At 33.7% G+C, this 21,473-nt stretch overlaps 3 protein-coding genes across 3 annotated transcripts in view; all 3 read left to right on the forward strand.

The window, feature by feature from the left end:
* The window catches only part of HELRODRAFT_169214 (hypothetical protein), a gene marked incomplete at both ends in the record, with an annotated part of 9,267 nt that extends 4,581 nt beyond the window's left edge, over window positions 1-4,686 (forward strand). Inside the window, 6 exons of the mRNA XM_009015071.1 lie at window positions 968-1,062; window positions 1,205-1,291; window positions 1,495-1,692; window positions 2,666-3,370; window positions 4,226-4,449; window positions 4,526-4,686. Of these exons, the coding sequence (XP_009013319.1) occupies window positions 968-1,062; window positions 1,205-1,291; window positions 1,495-1,692; window positions 2,666-3,370; window positions 4,226-4,449; window positions 4,526-4,686 (1,470 nt within the window). The remainder of the gene's footprint in view (window positions 1-967; window positions 1,063-1,204; window positions 1,292-1,494; window positions 1,693-2,665; window positions 3,371-4,225; window positions 4,450-4,525) is intronic.
* Window positions 4,687-5,572: 886 nt separating this feature from the next.
* On the forward strand, window positions 5,573-13,988 carry HELRODRAFT_169215 (hypothetical protein; the record flags this gene model as incomplete). Its single annotated transcript, XM_009015072.1, has 5 exons — window positions 5,573-6,368; window positions 8,649-8,783; window positions 12,325-12,482; window positions 12,705-12,745; window positions 13,922-13,988. 5 exons carry the CDS (start codon window positions 5,573-5,575, stop codon window positions 13,986-13,988), a joined length of 1,197 nt encoding a protein of 398 aa, XP_009013320.1.
* Window positions 13,989-17,032: 3,044 nt separating this feature from the next.
* The window catches only part of HELRODRAFT_110061 (hypothetical protein), a gene marked incomplete at its 5' end in the record, with an annotated part of 48,129 nt that continues 43,688 nt past the window's right edge, over window positions 17,033-21,473 (forward strand). Inside the window, one exon of the mRNA XM_009015073.1 lies at window positions 17,033-17,219. Within this exon, the coding sequence (XP_009013321.1) occupies window positions 17,033-17,219 (187 nt within the window). The remainder of the gene's footprint in view (window positions 17,220-21,473) is intronic.

A 21,473-nucleotide genomic window follows, 5' to 3' on the forward strand; every position in this document is an offset into this window, starting at 1 on the left:
CTCGCGATCAATCTGTAACCTTGCCACTGGCACTCTTATGAGATTCGTATCATCTGACCGAAGGCAGAAACTAGATGCCGTCCCTTTTCTGGTTATGTAATCTGGTGACATTCCGTTTAAAGCCTTGAACATGATCAGAATCACATCAACTTTATAAATTATCCTTTTATCAATCGTCAACCAGTGCAAATCATTCAAAATTGGCGTAACGTAGTCAAACTTCAGTTTACCAGCAACCAGCTTTGCAGCTCTATCCTGAACCGATTGCAAAATAGCAATAGATTTATCAGGTATTTTATATAACAAGATGTTGAAGTAATCTAACCGAGATGTAACAAACGCATGCACCAAAGTTTCCAAGGTTGATCTGTCCAACCAGTGGCTAATTCTATATAAATTCCGGAGACAAGAGATGCAGGAAACTGATATCATCTTTATATGATCCTTCATCAATAATCTACTATTAAGCAAAACTCCCAAATTGGTGGCAGCATGAATGAACGGTATGTTAACTTCATTTACTGTGATGAAATTTTTATTTTATTTTATCAGGAAAATTTAATTAATTTTAATTATATATTTGTATTTAATCTTAAGTTATTACATTCGTGTTTAATTTTAAGTTATAAAATTATTTTTAAGTAATATAATTTAAGCGGCACACAGGTGCATGGTTTTCAAGTTCTTTTTCTCTAAGTTTTTATGTTATAAGCCATATGTACAGTTTACAATATTAATAACAGTTAGCGTTGTTGGTTTCTCTATGTCGAGTCAAAGACATGTACCCAGAACGACTTCTCTCACACAGTGCCATGTGTGTTATAAACATTTTAAGTTGAGGCAGGATGGTACTCTTGTTAGACATGGTGGAAAAGTAAAAGGCTCAAAATGCCCAGAATCTTCAAAGCACCCAACTTCGAACAGGAAACGAAGGTCGCTCAATGTCGTCAACGCAAACATCTGAAAGACGAGTGTAGACTCAAGGGTTGTTGATACTGCTGTCGATATGAAGGGTAAATCGTCACTGGCTGAAGAATTTTTTGAAAAATCATCTGGCTGTCGGTTGGTTGACCATGTGCCCAAGCAATCGCGTGGTAAGTTTGGCCGGGTGCTGAATGATATTTTGAAAAACATCTGCAATAACCCGTCAAATGCTACTTTCTGGTTCAGGTTACTATTTATTCCCCGTTTGATTCTCCGAAAGGAGCTTCGAGGTGGTGGACGGACGAAACAACATCAGCACAAAAATTAATAGCAGATTAGATGCCTTTGGCAAAGGCTCATTTGAAGAGTTGGTAAAATTTGTCGAACCAATTGTAAAGAAGCAGGGTGAAAGGGTTTGTAAACCAAAGCTAAGTGCTTTAGTCAAATGCAAAATAGAACAGGGAAACGTTAGAAATGCTATGAGGATTTTAGCATCGACGGATACAATGGTTCCGGATTCGGTAGACACTATCAACTCCCTAAAGAACAACCATCCTCCCGCTCTGTTAGACAAAAAACAAGTCCAAATAAAAAATCGATAAGTGTTACCGTTAATCCCCAACAAATTATGTTGTGCTTGAGGCACTTTCCAAAAGGAACCTCAGGAGGTAGAGACAGTCTAACTCCACAGCACTTAAGGGATTTAACACATGATAAGATAGAAACAACAGAACTCATCAGTGCCATGACCGGTTTTATCAATCTGCTGTTGGGCGGCGTTTATCCACCCAAAGTGGTTCCATACTTGTTTAGCGGGAGATTGGTGATTTTGTCAAAAAAGGACGGTGGTGTCAGACCTATTGCCATTGGATGTGTATGGAGACGCTGGGTTGCAAAATATGCGTTATTGGTCATCAAGGACAAGGTGGGTCCAATTCTCCAACTTCAGCAGGTCGGTGTCGGGATTAGCGGTGGAGCAGAAAGAGCAATACACGCTGTCAGGCGATTCGTCAATAATATGAAGGAAGATGAAGGCTTTCTAAAACTTGATTTTTCAAATGCTTTCAATTCGATTCGTCGTGACCATAAGCTTCAATGCGTCAAATCTCGGCTCCCAGAAATTTTCAATTTTTGCTGGTTGGCGTACGATGCTGATTCATTTCTGTCTTTTGGTATCAGCATCATTTTTTCATCAGAAGGTGTGCAACAAGGAGATCCCTTGGGACCGTTGCTTTTTTCGCTCTTGATCGACCCACTGGTGAAGGCATTTCGATCTAAATTTGTTGTCGCATACTTGGATGATATTGCGTTGGGTGGATGTGTAAAGGACTTAATGGATGATGTGGAATTGATAAACAGTAATGGTCGTGAATATGGTCTTAAGTTGAATTTAAAAAAATGTAAAATCACTACAAATTCAACAGCTTTAACTTTTGCCCAAACAAATATTGAAAGAATTGAGATGAATGACCTAGAATTTTTTGGTTCGATCGTTTGTAGAGGAAAACGCCATGATAATTTTTGGACTAAAAAGCTGGAAAATTTTAAACATATTATGTCAATGATGACGGAGATTGGCAAGCATGATGCCCTTGTCCTGTTAACGCAGGCAGCATTCATTCCAAGGCTGTCATACTTTTTACGTACCTCTCCTGGCCCGTCTTAGCAAACGTAGATAAATTTAACAACAAACTGCGCATGGGTTTTCAGACTATATTTAATGTGTTTTTTGATGATAAAGGTTGGAGGCAGGATACATTGCCGGTCAATATGGGTGGACTGGGCTTGGGTGTCGTGGCCGAGTTGGCACCATCAGCATTTTGTCATCGGCCGCGGCCACGGCAGCCCTTCAGGAAAAGATCTTACCAATGGATGTAGCATACCAGGATGATTTGAGACTTGAAACATTTCGGAACTGGTGCACGGTTTACGGGGATATAATGGACATAAATGTGTGTTCGCAGAAGAAATGGAATGAACCATCTTTGAATAATTCAAAATCAAAACTGGATGAATTAAATGACTCTCCCTCAGATAAAGCCAGGTTGATGACCGTTAGAAGTAAATTGGGGTCTGCTTGGCTAAGGGCCATTTCCAGTACAGCTTGTGGTACAAGGCTTGACAATGGTTTTATTAGAGTGAGTTTATGCTTGAGACTTGGGTTGCCGGTAGTGTCAGGTTACAGATGCTTGTGTGGGGCGGATGTTTCTCAGTTGGGTTACCATGGTTTATTGTGTAGGCTTGGTTCAGGAAAACAAGCAAGACACTCTGCCATGAATAGTCATATATGCAGATTGTTCCAGAAAGCAGATACACCTGCCATTAAAGAACCAGCAGGCCTACTATCTGAAAGTAATTTCAGGCCAGATGGTTACACCCTGGTACAGTGGTCTCAAGGTTGTTGTTTATCATGGGATGTGACGTTCCCTCACACGTTAGCCAAAAGGTACATCAATTACACGGCTATGGTGTGGTGAAGGCTGCTGATTTCAAGAATACTAAGTACAAAGATTTAAACGACAATACGAGAGTTTTCGTTCCAATCTGTGTGGAGACATTTGGCCCAGTTGATAAACCGACCCAATTATTTTTTAATAACATAGGTACTAAAATAGTTGAAAAATCCAGTGATCTCAATGATAAAATTTGTATAAAGCAAAATATATCGTTGTTATTGCAAAAGTTTAATTCATTTTGTATTTTAGAGAACATTGCTAAGTGCGAGATCCTGTACACTAATATTATCTGTTGAGCAGGGATATCAGGGATTTCATCATATCAGCTCAAACATCATATTGCATGCCAAATCCCACATAACCAGTTAAGTTGCCAGGGTTCATCATCATCACCATATCAGCTCCATCGTTACCAATGTAATCTCCATCTCCTATTATATAAGTCAGGTCACCATGATTTATCATTATCATTTTCACATCAGCTCCATCCAGGCCACCTGGTACCACCACCATCATCATCATCATCATTTAACCAGCTACAACAGATCTCACCATCAGCATCATGAGCAAAGTTATCATCACATCTCAACAATAATATCTAGTACTCGCAAAGAGTACTATCAACAATGACATCATCAACATTAAGTTCGTCCCGTGTCATCAACCTCCCTAGAGCTCCCACCCACTACAATCCACCTTCCATCTACATTTTGAATATCACTAGCTTTGTAAAACCACATGTTGTTAAACATTTGAGTTGTGATGCATTTCACCTTCATCCTGATATTATCATTATCAATTAATCGTGATTAAGGCCGCATCATCCAAATGAACTAATCTCACAGAAGGGACCTCATTGAAAAACTTAGAGGAGTCATCATCTACTTCAAATCAAAAATTCACTCCACAGTTTCACAGTCAGTTTCATCACAACCAGAACACAATTGCTTCAAGACCCTTAGCAATGAATGCAATGTCGATAACACTCCGTACCTCATGTGTGGCCTCTACCATCCTCTTGAATCTTTATACAAAGATTCAACCGTGTTGAATTTTATTGACAAGCTCTGTAATGTTGAGTGATTTAAAACTCATCATTGGTAGTGACTTCAACTAACTTTGTCAACAAACAATTTTGCAAACAGGTCTACATCTTGTAGATATATTTTGGGGATTGACCTATCTAAACCACAACTTTGACAGAATTTATGGATTCAATGTTGACCTCAAAGTAGTTAACACCTACAACTCCCATGTGAAAACCAAACATCTTAAGAGTGATCGCCACTCCTTGTCTACACACTAATCCAACACCCGATATCATCACTCGCCAGTTAATTTCATATCGCCGTCGCCATCCTTATCAACAATGTGCCTGCCTAAACCACCCTCATTAATCAACTTCATCTTCAATAATATAAAAATAAATGCTGACTACAATGATAATGATAGTAATAATGATCATATGAAATATAGTGACATTAGTTATAGTTGTTCTGACCCCTTTAATACAAATAATAATAATAATTTTAATAAATGCCATCAACTTCAATTTAGCAAACTTCAGAGCATCATGCAAGCTAAGTTCGACTATTATTATTGCGCTTGTTTATCTGACAAGTCGTGTTACGTAAAGTGTGCTTAATTGTTGGAATGTTGGTGTTTCTATGTCGTTTTTGTTCTTCAAAAGTTTAAATAAAATTTTAAAAATCGGTTTTCTAGTGATTAGTCAGTTGTAAACCTAAATTTGGTCTTGCGTTAAACTGTTTTTGGGAGTTTTAAAGGTTTATTGTTTAAGTGGACATTTTGTAGGCGGAGTCAATTATGTTAATGAGCAAGTGTAACAGGCTCTCAGTGTAGTAATACATTTTTGGTTAAAAGTTGAGTTTGATTGGAAAATTAGTTTATATAGCTCCTAAATAATTCTAAACTAATAATTCTAAAATAATTCTAAAATAATTCTAAACCAATTTTAATTTATCTCAATAGTCATAGTTTTTAAATTGTAAGTTGTTGATCTGAATTAAAGTTTTAAACAGACTGATTTTAATAAACTATACTGATCAATATGGATGTAAATAAATTAACGTACACTGTTGAACAATTGCTGCAGCTCAATAATAACCTGAAACCTAATAGAAGGATACGTAAAAAAACTTTTCTCGTTAAAACTCTGGAATCCTAGGAAGAAAATGTTTCCAAGAAATAATCTGGTAACAAACAGCTATTGCTTAAAGTTTAAAAAATTTTCTACAGAAGACGATGATGTTGATAGAAATAGAGATAATACCATGATGAAACTTGGTTTGCTCAATGTGAGGTCGTTGTCAAACAAGTCAGTGGTAATCTATGATGCCTTGTTGCATAACAAAATTGATGTTATAGTGCTTACAGAAACATGGCACAGAGCGTCAAATGATGATTCGGTAAAATCTGCTTTGCCACTAGGCTATGGGTACGTTGATGCCGTCAGGGAATTTGATCCAGCTCATGGTGGTTTGATTGTTATGGTTAAGGATGTGTACTCCCTCAGGCGGTTGGATATTCCAAAACTAACATCGTTTGAGTGTTTATGCGTCCAGATCTCGATGGCAAATACACCAGTCATTCTGATGGCGATATATCGTCCGGGCTCAAAAGGTGCTGACAAGCTGTTCTTTGACGAATTGAGTCATGTGGTTGAGAGACTGATTGTGAATAACGTTCCGTTGTTGATAGCTGGTGATTTTAATATTCATCTAGAGGACGCTGATGATTTAAATGCGAGGCGGATGGAAGATTTCTTTGCAACATTTGATATGATCAGGTTTGTGCATGGTCCAACTCACGTCAAAAATGGAACATTAGATTTTGTGGCTGCTACATCGAGTTACGAGATTACTGATGTCACCGTGGGAACACCAGGAGAATTTTCGGACCATGCCCTTATAACGTGTTTGTTGCCCATGCAAAAGATTAAACCAAAAATGGTAACTAAACTCGTACGATGTTGGAAGAAGTATGACAAAGTGGCATTTCGAGGTTCTTTGATGTCAACATTACTGGCTGTACGACCATCTGATGATGCTTGCGCTGGGGATCTGATGAATTGCTATGTGACGGAGTTACGACGGTTGGCAGATGAATATGCACCAATTAAGAAGGTTAACTGTAAATTTTGTCCAGTTACCCCTTGGTTTGATGACGAGTGCATTCGGTCTAGACGATGGTGTAGGAAGCTGGAAAAGAAATATCGCAAAACAAAAAATGATGATGATCGGAAAAATTGGTATGATGCCCTGAAGGACAGAAAAGTGTTGCTGATAGACAAGAAAAATAGTTATTGGCGAAATCAGATAGCATCTTGCAAAAAGAATCCTTCTCAACTTTGGCGTCATGTGAACAAGATGATGCATAAAAATGTAAAGATGTCAGAGTCAAAAAAAACAGAACTTTCATCTGACGATTTTATCAAACATTTTGAAGACAAAGTTGATAGAGTAATGAGGGCGACTCAGCATTATGATTTTCCTGAAATTGAAGAGTTGTCTGTTGAAGTCTTGGATAATTTGGAACCTTGCACAGAAGAAGTGGTTCACAAAATAATAACGCAATCACCGTCAACAACATGCTCAGGTGATCCTGTCCCAACATACATTCTCAAGGAGTTTCTGGATGTTCTTCTACCCTTCATAACTCTCATGGTCAATGCATCTTTGAGAGACGGAATTTTACCAAAGATAGCCAAGCATGCAATTGTCACGCCGCTGTTGAAAAAACCCCAGTCAGATGTGTCTGATCCGGGCAATTATAGACCAGTTTCAAAATTAACTTTCTTGTCTAAGTTAATCGAAAGAGTGATAGTACGACGGTTGGTGCAGCATTTAGACAAACAGAACCTGATGCCGTATGCACAATCTGCCTACAGAAGACATCATTCGACTGAAACAGCATTAACTCGTCTGTTGGTAGATGCGTACGAAGCTGTTGACAAGGAAAGGGTTTCTCTCTTGGCACTTTTGGATATGAGTGCAGCTTTCGACTGTGTCAATCATGACGTGCTGCATTTGGTTTTGAAAAATCAATTTGGTTTGAAAGGCAAGGTACTTGGTTGGTTGTCATCATTTGTTTGCGAGAGAACGTATGAAGTGGTCTACGGGGTACAAGCATCAACAGTCATGGAAATAAAGAACGGAGTTCCTCAGGGCTTAGTGTTAGGCCCACTCCTTTTTCTCCTGTACATTTCAGGAGTAGCGAAATTGTTGAAACATAATGATCTGCGCGTGTACGCATATGCAGATGACATACAGATCATCAGCAGCGCTGGGGTGGGGTCGGTGGGGGAAATGGTTGAACTTGTCTCAGAGAAAATAATGTGCCTAAAAAATTGGTTGGGTTCGTACAGACTAAAATTAATTGAGGAAAAAACACAAGTAATGTTGATTGGAACTAAACAACAGCTCTCGAAAACTGATGTAAAGAGCATAAGATTTGGGTCTGTGATGGTGCCGTTCACTGGTGTGGTGAAAAATTTGGGTTTCTGGTTGGACAATACACTGAATATGCATCAGCATGTGAATAACCTCGTTAGGGACTGTTCATTTCAGCTTCGACAGCTTGGCCGCATAAGAGCCTCTCTTGATCTGGATACAACAAAATCTCTGATCCATGCGTTTGTGGTCAGTCGGGTTGATTATTGCAACAGTTTGCTGAGCGGATGTCCGAAGTCAACAATATATGGGATAAAATCAATACAAAACAGGGCAGCGAAGCTTATAGTACAAGGAAAAAAATATGACCATGTGACCCCAATTTTTCGTGAATTACATTGGCTGCCAATTGAAAGCAGAATCGTTTTCAAAGTTTTGGTGATGATGAAACGATGTATGCAAGGTTCGGCTCCGAAATATCTAATGGATCTGTGCAAAAAAACACCAATAACAGTGGCGGGTAGATTCTTAAGATCTTCCAAAAACAATGATTTTCAGAAACCGTTGGTAAACTCATCAATGGCGTCAAGAAGTTTTGCAGTGTATGGCCAAGGATGTGGAATGATTTGCCAACAGAGCTGAAAACAGATGAGATTGATGAAGTGATTTTTAGAAAAAGAATCAAAGCGCACTTGTGGGATGAAGCGTTTGTGAGAACTTGAACGAGCGCTATATAAACTCTACATATATATACGTTATCGCACGCTTTCATGCATCACCATTAGATTATCTAAACCATCCTTTGTCACCCCATTTATTAAGCATCTCTTCAAATAAAAAAGTCAACAAATGAAATCAGGCAACAACGAACTAGCAGCTGTCTTCACTGATTGCATCAAAATCTCCATTATTAATCACAATTCTAAAACGTTCTCTGATGTCATGCGTGGTATCAAGGAGAAATGGAAGCTAGTCAACAAAACCAGGAGTGCAAGTAAATCATCTACAACATTGGGCATCCCCTCAATGCCAAAACCCTCAACAGCCACTTCGCCACCATTTCAACAAACTCATCTCATCAACAACCTCCATAGAAATCAACAACTGTTCACCAGCAAATTCAACATTTTCATTCACTGACCATACTACAACTCCTCACAAAAGCTTGCCTATTTGGCACTGGTCTTGATCGCCTTCCACCCTGGTACTTCTAACTTATAGCTCCATCTGTCATCCATTCTCAATCATCTACAATATCTGCCTGACCCACTCCTGTATCCCTAACCAATATAAGCACAGAACTATTTACCTTATACCTAAAATCAATTACCAGACCTCACCCATCGACTATCGCCTATATCCATTACACCAATCCTTTTACGCATCTTAAAAAAGCATATTGTCAAATAATACTTCAATACGTGTCTCAATCATCCAACTGTCAAACCATATTTCCAGGATCAATTCGCCTTCTGACCTACTGGGTTCTTTACAGCTGCTATCATTTTTCTTACATTCATTATCTACTAAATCTTCGTTCACCTTATTGCTTTTAATTTTTACGCTCTAAGTCATTACTCACTTGCTTTTAATCTTGCTTTTATTCCTCTACCTGATAACATCTATAATCTCTTAATTGCTTTCGTACTTGATAGAAAAAACTGGTCCAAGCAGTGCAATCTTTCAATAAATTTTAAAAAATCTTTTAAACTAATCATTCACAAGAATCACAAAAAAATTATTCAACTACCAGAAAACCCTTCAATCGTTCACACTGACCTACTTAAAATTCTAAGCACCACTTTAACCTCAATGTTTAACATTACTCTCCACATCAATCACGTCGTCAAGAAAGGTCTTTAGATACTGCACGTTCTCAAAACGTTACGCTCCGATGGACTTAATGGCACTTAATTATTTTATGTCACTGAGTCCTTCATAATTTTTCACATAAAATATGCTGCTTCGTCGTGGTCAGGCTTTGTCACCCAACAACAATTACATCAACTACAATCACTTATCAACTAATTAGACTAAATTATTTACCATCATCATATCCACCCATCACCCAAATCTTCAACACATTAGAAACGCGTCTTTCAAGAAGATAAGCTGAAATTGCTTTCATGTAATCCACCTCTTTCTACAACCGGTCAAAATCACGCCGCACAACCTATGCCAACGCAAACACAACTACGTTATCACCACAAGCAAGACATACTAAAATAAAACGTTTATTCATAAACACCTTAAATTAATCATCAATCGGCCGGACACCAATCGCTTATCCACCTAATCTAGTATTATTATATTATTATTATAAATTTTCCACCTAATCAAGGTTCCATACTCGGAACACTTCTGTTCACAATCTTCATCAAAGACCTCTGCAACATTCCATCATAATGAACGCAGACGACACCAACATACTCTTTTCCACTAAAAAACCTACAGAAGATGTATGGACAATAAATATAACTTTAAAAACAATTGCTGATTGGTTTGCTTTTAACAAATTAATGATTAATTATAATAAACGTTGTTATATTCTGTTTGGACCAATAACAATAACGAATTTAGTACCGGACCTCAACATTAGCATTAATGGACATTCAATCCCGCGTTCCAAATCAACAAAATTTTTATGCACAAGATCAAGGACAATCTCTCTTGGGAACCACACATCAATTCCATGGCTCAAAAACTCAATAAATCTCTAGGTAAATTCTATAAAATTAAATCAAAAATGAGTTACGACATTTTAATAGACCTCTACTATGCACTCATGTATCCCCATTTAACAAATTGCAACATCCTTTTGGGAAAAAGCCCATCTTAAAAAGCTGTCAAAATAGATTTGTACGCATACTTCTAAGTCTCCTTTTAAGTTGTCAGGTTAGTCACTAATACTCCAACATAAATTTGCTCAACACCAAAAACATTCATGTATATATGATTGCGATCTTCGTGTACAAGTTTCTAAATCACATGCTACCTAATGCTCATTTACAGCACCTCAATTCATTTAAAAAACCCAAGACACACTCCCGTTATATACATACACAATCCCAGCAAGAATAAAACTGATACAAACAAGTTTAAACTTTAGCGGGCAGAAAATATGGGAAAATGTGGTGCCTCCAAAAAACAATACTGTCAATCTTATTCATGTATTCAAAAACAAACTTAAAAAATAATTAGTTGATAAAAACTCAGTTTACAATTTTAATTTGTTAACATAATAACAAACTTAGAGTTGAAAATCGATCATGTCTTCATTTATTAAAGTACTCCTTTTTTCTCTTAAATTAACTTATTACTTATTACGTCACTATTTTTTTATTGTTTACATTACTAAGTTAATAACATTTTTTCTTTTTATTTCATTTTACTAATTTGGTACATAAGTTAATACATTCTTTTCATATATTATTTGCATATTGTAGTATTATCATTCATTTCGTAATTATTTATTTAATTATTCTTTAATCGTTTTCTACATCATTTTCTTTATTTATATATTATATATATGTATATTATATATATATTATATGTATAATATTTATATATTAAATTTTTATACATATATATTTATGTGTATATATGTATTTATTTTTATTTTTTATGTAATACTGTTACGATTGATAAATTTTCAGCATTTATCAATGTTTATGTTTGCTTGCGCAATTTTTATTCCTTCATGTCATACTTGAATGAATGAATGTATGCTTACTTTTTTTTTATTATAACTACTATCAATGTGTTTGTATTTATCTACGTATATGTTTGCGTGTTTTAGTTTTATTCCTTTATGTCGTGTTGGTATGAAATGAATAAACGCAGCTTTTACTATTATATCATGAGCCAATATTTTTCATTTTTATACAATTTTATTTTATTTACCTTAGTTTGCAATTGATTATATTGTTTATAATTATTTTTTCTCTCTTTATTACCTTTTATATTTATTTTATACTTTCTTTTTATCTTTACCATTTATATTACTATTTATACTTATTTTATATTTTCATCTCATCTACATACTGCCACCAATATTGATTTTATATTATTTTATTTTACTCCTATAAAATGTATTTTATACTTTTTATATTAATAATTTTATTTTCATCGTCTCACCTTGCATGCTGTTAATTTCATTGTGTTTGACAGAGTTTAATTTGCAGGTGGATTAGCACCATTGATTTACAGAAAAGTAAAAAAATTGTTGTTGTTGAATGAAATTAGATTAGTATTACCATTAGTACCTGTTGCGGTTGCGCCTATGTGAGAGAACACCAAACCAGGAAGAGCAGTGAGTGGGAGAAGAAAAGAATTGTATTCGTTTGGATAGGCTGGACACGTGTTTCGTCCCTACCGGGGACTCATCAGCAGCCCGAATACCTATCAAAATAGTTATCGTAGTTTTTTAATAGCCCGCACCAATCCTTTCGTTAGCTCGTGGTGTTTACATTTATTAATGAAGATTGTTAGTTTTAATCGTTAGAATTTGCAATTTGACAATACTCCCCCACCAGATCGTCGCGTGTGCGTTGGCGACGTGATGGATGAGGGTGAATTGCCGGGATCAATCCTGTGTTGCTGTATCGAAGAAAAATTCGCATTGGAGTGGGAACTCTTGCTGCTTGTTTCTTGGATCACGTCGGGGTCAGCAATTTGTTGCGGTTGCGCTCATGTAAGAGAACACCAAACCAGGAAGAGCAGTGAGCGGGAGAAGAAAAGATTAACATTCGTTTGGATAGGCTGGAAACGTGTTTTGTCCCTACCAAAACACGAATCAGCAGCCCGAATACCTATCAGAATAGTTATAGCAGCTTCTTATATAGCCCGCACAAATCACTTCGTTAGCTCGTGGTGTTTACATTTATTATTGAGGATTGTTAGTTTAAATCGTTAGGATTTGCAATCCGGCATACCTGACATGGGCAGTGATGGAAAGTCAGTGTTAGAATTTACTGACAAATTCGATTTTGTAGCATTTTTATTCATAATTTTTTATTGAGGGCATTAACCATGAAGCCTGTTCTCAAATGAGTTCAATTTACTGCCGATTAGTTTATCCAAAGTGTCATGGTGAAGTTTTCAATTTTTTTCTAACTTATTAATACTGTCCTCAGATAAGCATAGTTTATTATTGATAAATTTATCCAAATTTTCATAAGCAATAAAAGGTATCTTCTCCAGATTCAAAATAACAAATGTCGCTATTTCATCCGTTTATTTTGGTTAAAAATTCAAAAATATCGTTGATATCTTTCACAATTTTAACTTTGTCAACTTTCTTTTTATCCGCTTTTGAAACTTCTCATGTCGTGTTTACACGAGCAGGCGGTTTAAATCTGGATGAATCGTGTTTCAGCAATACCATTTCATTAATAATTACTTTTCTACTTACAGATAGTTCATCAAACAAAAAATTACTACAAAAATATTAACAAAATCATCGTCATTACTCTTTTTTATGATATTAAAAAAAAGCCACGAAAGCCGTGGATATATTTAATATGGATATGGCAGACGCGTTATATATAAATATATATATATACACATTGTTCTATATATATAACATCAAGGTCAATCTAACAAATGTTATATAGGAATGCTATATTTGTTGAAAATGAATTTTAATTAAAGTAAACAATCAGTTTTTAGCAGGGCATCGAACCGTAATTTTTTCGTTTCGGTTTACGGTTTCAGTTCAATCAGCAAAACGAACTTCGGTTCTGTTTCGGTTTTCGTTCCTGAAATAATATCGGTTTATTTCGGTTTGGCTCCGAAACTTAATTTTTTTCAAGCATAGTTCCTTAAACGCATGTAACGGATATACGGACATCAAACTATCACCACAATACTAATTTGAATTAAATTTTAGAATGTGAATAATAAGAAATCAATAACAAAAATGATTTTTAAATCTTGTCAGTTTATTTCTAATATTTTTTTTTTCAACAAATTAAAACAATCATTACAAAGATATTTTGAAATCACTAATATAAATATAAGATTGTTTCAAAAAAAAAAGAAAATTTCCTCCGATTATTAATATATCTTCCAAAATGTTGTCATTGAAACCACTTCTGCAGTCTCTGATGATAAATTTTAATCCACAAACAGATGCTTCCAGGCTCACTTATGTAGCTGGTACTTCAAAATTTTGAAGATGATTGCATTTGATCTTTAATTTCTCCGATTATAATAAATTTCTCTTCACGTGGCAATTCTTACTTAAATTATCGGCAAACTCAGTCGGAAAAACAAACTAAAAGAGAGATAACAAATTTTCAAAGATAATAAAAACTAACATAGAATTTTAAAAGACAAAATGTTATCTAAATATTATTTTTCTGAATTTGACAAAAAATTTTTTTATTATTATTTAGCATTGAACCGTTATTTATTTTGTTACGGTTTTCGGTTTCGGTTAAAATAGCAAACAATATTTCGGTTCGGTTAAGGTTTTTGTTCCGAGCAAAATTTTGGTTTTTAATGGGTTTCGGTTACGGTTCAGTTCCGGTTCGATGCCCTGGTTTTTAGCCAATTGTTTAGCAATTATCGTCCTAGTTTTTTTTTTTGTCAATTATTGACATTTAATTCAAAAATTTGTCTAAAGTTTAACAATAAAATACAATAGTAAAAGTTTGATCGTAAAAAGAAAATGTTACTACGAGAAAATGTTTAATGTTTACGCGTTTAATTCCCTAGAACTAAGAAAAATTATTAGGCAGGTAAAATTATTATGCCATATCTATTATATTTCTGGCCGAACCAAAGACACCATATAAAATTCAGGAGGATACCTGTGAAGCCAAGAGGAAGCCTATTTATCAATATACAACACTTTTTTTATAGGTTGAAGCAAGGATATGCAAAGAACCTCAATTTTTCAACTTTTAATTATTTTCGGTAATGTCAATTTAATTATTTTCGGTAATGTCAATATTATTGTTTTAAATTTATACCAAATAAAAGTAATTAATTACCACATTGAATAACAATTAAAAAAATTAAAATTTTAACATTTTAAATAAAAACAATATTCCATAATTAGTAAATATACGATCGTATCTTTTGACTCGAACTATAAAATAATCACCCTTCAACTCCCCTCCAAAAGTAAGCTCCTTGTTCGACCGTTAAAAGTGAGCGAAGGCCGTTATATTTATTCTAGTAATATGTGTGAAGCACGACGATAGATCAGCTCGGATATACTATTTCCTACTTCTTATAAGAATTCTATTGTTATTCCTATTCTTAAAAACTCATCTTTAGATCCTACCTCTTTATCTAATTATAGACCTGTTACTAATATTACTTTTATTTCTAAAATAATATAAAAAGTAGTTTATGATTAATTTTCATCTTATTTAAACTCTAACTCCTTGCTACTTGTATCTCAATCTGGTTTCAGACATGCTCACAGTACTGAAAATTCTTTACTCAAAATACATAATGATATCCTTTTCTCTAGTGACAATAGTAATCTTACTCTTCTTCTTCCTCTTGACTTTTCCTCTGCCGTTGATACTGTTGATCATACATACTATTCTCTATTCATCTAGATCTTTCTTTTAATATTACTGACTCTTGTCTATCTTGGTTTTCTTCTTATATCTCTAATCGTATTTCTTCTGTTATTGTCAATAATTCTACTTTTAATTCCTCTACTCTTACTTTCGGGGTACCACAGAGTTCTATCCTTGGCCTTTTTCTATTTATACTCTATACCTTTGAACTACCTCGTATTATTGATAACTATTTTTCACTAGTCAACTATATGCTGATGATTCTTATTTTTATTCTTTTTTTCTTTCATCTAATCTCAATAGTGTTCTTCATAATCTATCTCTAAGTCTAAGTCTTTTTTCAATTATCGCTTGATCTGACTCTATATGTTTTAAACTTAATCCTTCTAAATTTGAATTAATTTGTTTTAATAAATCTAAACACTCTATTACTATTTTTCATATTATCTTACTTGATTCTAAAACTCTTGATGTTTATCACAAGTTTCGTAGTCTAGGCTTTATTTTTGATTCTATTATGTCTCTTTCTTCTCAGCTTAATTGTGTTTCTAGAAGTTTTTACTTTTATCTATGTAGAATAAAAAACTTTTGCCTTTTTTTGATGATCCTTCTCTTCACCTTCTTGTTACTTCGTTAGTTTTATCTAGGATTGATTATTGTAACTCGCTCGCTCTACTATGGTCTTCCTGATTCTATACTCTATCTTTTAAGCAAAGCTTTTAACTCTGCTGCTTGTCTAGTTGCTCGTGCCCCTTTTTTTCTCATATATCTCCATATCTTGTTCTCTTGCACTGTCTTCCTATAAAATATAGAATAATTTTTAAAATTTGCACATTGATCTATAATTCTCAATCTAAATTTTTTCTAGTACTTACCAGATATATTAATTTAACCTAAACACCCCGGTTTACGATCGTCTTCTTGTTCTCTCTACCTACTTCTCTGACTACTTCTCCATCACTTGCGAAGTTCAGAGCGGATCCCACGGCAACACTGTAAACGTCTAAAATTTTAATGCAGAATAATGAAGACGAACATAGACGCACCAAACTATATAACTACATTTAAGATGATGGGCTTATTATGTAGTACTGATATACAGTGGAAGATCTAGAAGGCCGTGTGGAAAATATTTTTATGAAAAGTCAGTAAAACTTACAAATTGACGAAATAAACAAATAAAATTTATAACAATTTATACCCTAACCCTAGCCTAATTTTTGCCACACTACCACATATTTTGACCCCGTCAAAATTTAAAAATGCAAACATTTTTTCACAATTTTGGCCCCCCCGCCCCCCCCTTCAAAGTTGTCTAGATCCACCACAGCGCGTGCTAACATATTGTGTATGCATACACTTCGTGTGGTATGGACGAATGTGAATGACTTTGTGGCACGAAGGTTTAAATATATGAAAAGAATGTAGTTCTGCGTTGCCAGAGCTACATAATAAAGAACAAAAAAAGGTCAACGTTTATGTCATGTGCTTTGTTTTCAATTCCTATGTTTGGGACTGCAAAATGTTTATTTATATGTAATTAATTGTCTATGGTTGTTAAAGAGCATGCGCGTTAGCATAAGTTTCAAACAATGTTTTTTAAATTTGAGATTCGGATTTTGTTAACGCATTAATTATATTGATATGATTATCCTGATTTGTTTATGTTGACTAGAATCAATATCCACAAAATACCCTAAAAATGGCTCAACGCATACCTCAGCACATACCCCCCTACGTCACTAATTCTTTGATGATCCGTCAGGAGATACAAAGATTCGAAAGTGTTCATCCCTGCATATACGCCCTGTACGATCTTATTGAAGAAGGACTTCCTGCCGATTCCCCACTACAACGCCAACTTCACGACTACATAGTCTGCATTGAAGGTAAAGTGAAACCTCTCTTTGATCTTTTATAATTGTAATAATTACACTGGCCAACAGGGAAAAAAATGTCTAAAAGTTTTTCAGCTGATTATTACGGGTCAGACTAATTGGCTGACTTATAGTTGGCTGACTTGCATGCCAAAAACACTGAAAAAAATTTTCAATTTTTCTTAATTTAATCATAACAAATTGTTTTAATATAACGTCAAACCTAGTGACATAGTGGCTGTTTTCGAATATTAAAAATTTATAGAAATGGTGGCTGTTTCCAAATGTAAAAAAATTATAGAAACTGCGGCCGTTTCCAAATGTTAAAAAATTAAAATTATATTATACACAGTAGCCATTTCCTTATGCAAAAAATATAGTCATGGCGGCTGTTTTTCAATAAAGTGCGCTCACCTTTCACTGCTTATGTGATGGTACATAGAAAATGTTTAATGTTTGCGCCCACAGTATGCTCAAAAAATCATCTAATCATATTAAATTGATGAAATTGCATTTTGTAAATCTTAAATAAATGAATGTTTTCTAATTATCATATATAAACAATTCGCTTTTTGTGAATCTAATTGATTTTAAATGCTTTTTTATATATTATATATTTATTATATTTTATCTATATTGCTCGTTTTAATTTCTAAATTGCCTTTTTTATAGTACATTTAAGACGATAATACATAAATTGTTAGAAATGTTGGCATAAGTTTACATTCAGAACTACAACGTTTGTTTACATTCACTACCTCTAATAGAGAGTAAAATAAGCTCCTCCTACTGAAATTCGAAAAGTGCACTGAGATTAAAATAGATGCATGCGCTTTTGCATGTATAGGTAGATAGATTAGTACGTTATCTGTACGTATATTATAATTTGCATGTATAATTTAGTAAAATAATGTGTATAATGGATATGTGTGTAAAGTCGATGTGTGTATATGTGTCAGAGTTAGGGGCAGGGTTAGAAAAAAAACTAAAAACTTCCAAAAAAATTATTAAAATTTAATTAAACCTATTTTAATAAATTGATTTTAATAAATTTTAATATATATATATATTGTTATTTTAATCAATATATTACTATGTTAACATATTTAAATAGGATATACACGTTTTTAAAATTAAAATTTTTAAAATTCTTCTTGAAAGCAATTATGATGACAAAATCAATCAATCAATCAATCAATCAATCAATCAATCAATCAATCAATCAATCTTCGTTTTGCGTCCAGAGACCTGGTTTCCTGAGGTAGGATGTAATTACGACGACAAAATACAAATATATATACAAATCATTGACCAATGATACACAAAGTCATACATAAAATGATGTTTTATTATGTTGTTTAGTTATTATTTCCTGCATGCTTTACAAAACCATTTTTTTTACTTGGAGGCCTTTTGATGCCTGCACAAGAAAAGTGGAACCACTTGAGACAGGAATCACAGTAAACACTCTGAACATTCCTAAGATCATTGCTACAGGTTCCACACATCCATTCTTCATTACAACATTTAGTAATCATCTCTTTCAAAACATTCAGATCTAAAAAATTTTGTAATAAATATAGACATTCTTGTACTTGTCCATCTAAGAACTGACTTAGTACAGATTGCTGATATTATAATCTTGTCCACTACCAAATAACCACTGTAACATCTGTATTTGCTTTTCTCTTGTTGGCTTCAAAGCAAAAGATATGGATTTACAATGTTTTGAAGGATGCCTAAACAGGTTAGTGTTGCTCCTTTTGGTCGACCTCTTGATTTAAAAGCCCAAAGAAAAAGAAGCTCTGAACATGGCAATGATCATGATTCTGTTGCAAGTTCTTGTGGCTGTTAAATGGCTGGCAATGCATCAGGAATTTCACCAAAAAGAACTTCATCACCTACAAAAATTAGATTTAATGACGTGTTTATGTAAATATTAGTACACTTTTAAATATAGTACATGGGAGAATATAATGTTTTAGGAAATTATTTAATTATGGATGTCGATAAAAAACATTCAATAAAATAGTTGAAAAAATACCTGTAGGTCTACTGGATAGTTCTTCAGTGTCAAATCTTTGTTGCTGTGAATGCAGTGGCAAGGCCTCAAAAGAAGAATATTCATCATCTGCAAAATTAAGCGCATTGATTAAAATAATGTTACATATAGTTTCAATGTAAAAAATATACTTTGACCATCAGTGGGTATTTTGTAATCATCAGTTTTCTGCGACAGCAATTGTGAAGGTAAGATTTCAATATTGTCACCTGAAAATACAGACACAACAGTTTTCAAAAACAATGAGTAATATTAAAAAAACATAATTGAAATGCAAAAAGAATACGTTGATCATCCTTGAGTACTTCAACACTTTCAGTTTCAATTTTTTGTAGAAATGGAGGCAATGGTGATGACAAGGTCTCAAGAACGTCACCACAAGAACTTTCTTTATCTTCAAAAATATGGGTAAAGATATAACATTGTGCTAATTACCATTATAAACATTTAAAACATACTTTGATGGTTATCAATTGATACATTACCATAGTAAACAACTTCTACTTCATGACCATCCTTCCATGCCTTGACAATTTGTTCTAACTGTTTGAAATCGTCCTGTGAGAGAAGTTTTCAAGTAAAATTGCTTTTCATGCTGGATATAAGAATAGTTTGTCATGATTTTATAATATCAAAAGAGTGGCGAATCACAATTCGATTTTTTAACTGAATCACGAATAATGGACATGCAAACTTTGTGAAAAGATTCATTTTGTTGTGATCATTTACAAGTGGGCTAATTTGATGACAAAGATATGTTGTGATAAAAAAGCGTTCTAATTACAATATCAGCCAATTATGACCTTTAATTAGGATATAAAGTTTTTTAACAAAATTACTAAAATAAAATAATTATCATAAGTAATCATAAATTGCTCACCTGAATGTTTTATTGGGTTGCTTTTTTTGTGCTCTTTCAACAGTTGTTGAATCAGCAGTAGTATAAATAACAAATGATTCTTTTTCATATTCAGATAATTTTTTCTTAAAATCTACAAAAGTAACCAATTTTTCTCTTTCAACAAGCGACAAAGTAAAGAAACTAACAAGAATATTTGCATATATAACGTATATATTTTGTGAAATTGTTGCATTGCGCTGCATTATTTTAATACAATTTTTGTTACAATTATTTAATTATATTATAACTATTTGTTTCAAATGAATTAAGAAAAATTGTGGTTTTGTGAAAATCAGTTAAATACCAAGTACAATAAAAAACATCTCAGGTCAGTCATTATATATTTTGTGACATTGTCGCAATGTGCCGCATTATTTTAATACAATTTTTGTTCAAATACCTATTAAGAATAATTATTTAATTATATTATAACAATTTGTTTCGATTAAATTAAGAAAAATTGTGTTTCATTATGTTCGGCATGCAAGCCAGTCAAGTTGGCCAAGTCAAGTCAAATTAGTCTGACCCGGTTATTGCTATATTATAGTCAATTTGCATATGCTGAATCCGAAAAGCTGAATTTGGAAATCAAATAAGTTTTGTCAGATTAGCTCAAATTTTCATTTTATACAGGCCAAAACACATACATACATCAGAATATTAATTTTATGCCTGGATGCAAAAAATGATTATGAGAAATTGTCTCAAAATTATAAGCATGACAAAATGGTAATTGAGGTTTTTATTGCAGCTGAATACATGGGAACCAATAATTTTTTGTCTGTAAATGATGGTTGAGTTGAATTTCCCAATTTAAATAAGCTAGAGATAGATTTTTTTATTCTTTATAATGCAACTCTGTCAAACGCAGAACTGCTTATATGTTATTTTATACTTATAATTAAACTTTCATGCCACAAAGGCTGTACACTGTCCACACCACGCAACGCACAAACACATTATATATGCACATGCAAAAACCACATCATACTGGTATGTTCAATAAGTAAAAATAAAATATAAGATTTTTTTTTTTTTATTCTTTAAAAATCAGGATCTGACAGACGCAGAAACTGTAGCAACATGCAAGGCAGTGAAACAAAATTAAACAAATAAGTGAGAAAATAAATACAAAAAGTGAGGAAGAGAAATGATAAAACATGAAAATAAAATATGTTAGAATAAAATAAATAATAATAAGACAAATAAAAGAAAAGTAATTGACAATGGAATATAAAATGAAGTAACAGCAAATTGATAGACTAGATGATGACTTAGTGGGTTAGTGAGGTGATCGATAGAT

Source organism: Helobdella robusta (assembly GCF_000326865.2).
Source record: "Helobdella robusta unplaced genomic scaffold HELROscaffold_15, whole genome shotgun sequence".
NCBI classification, from domain to species: domain Eukaryota; kingdom Metazoa; phylum Annelida; class Clitellata; order Rhynchobdellida; family Glossiphoniidae; genus Helobdella; species Helobdella robusta.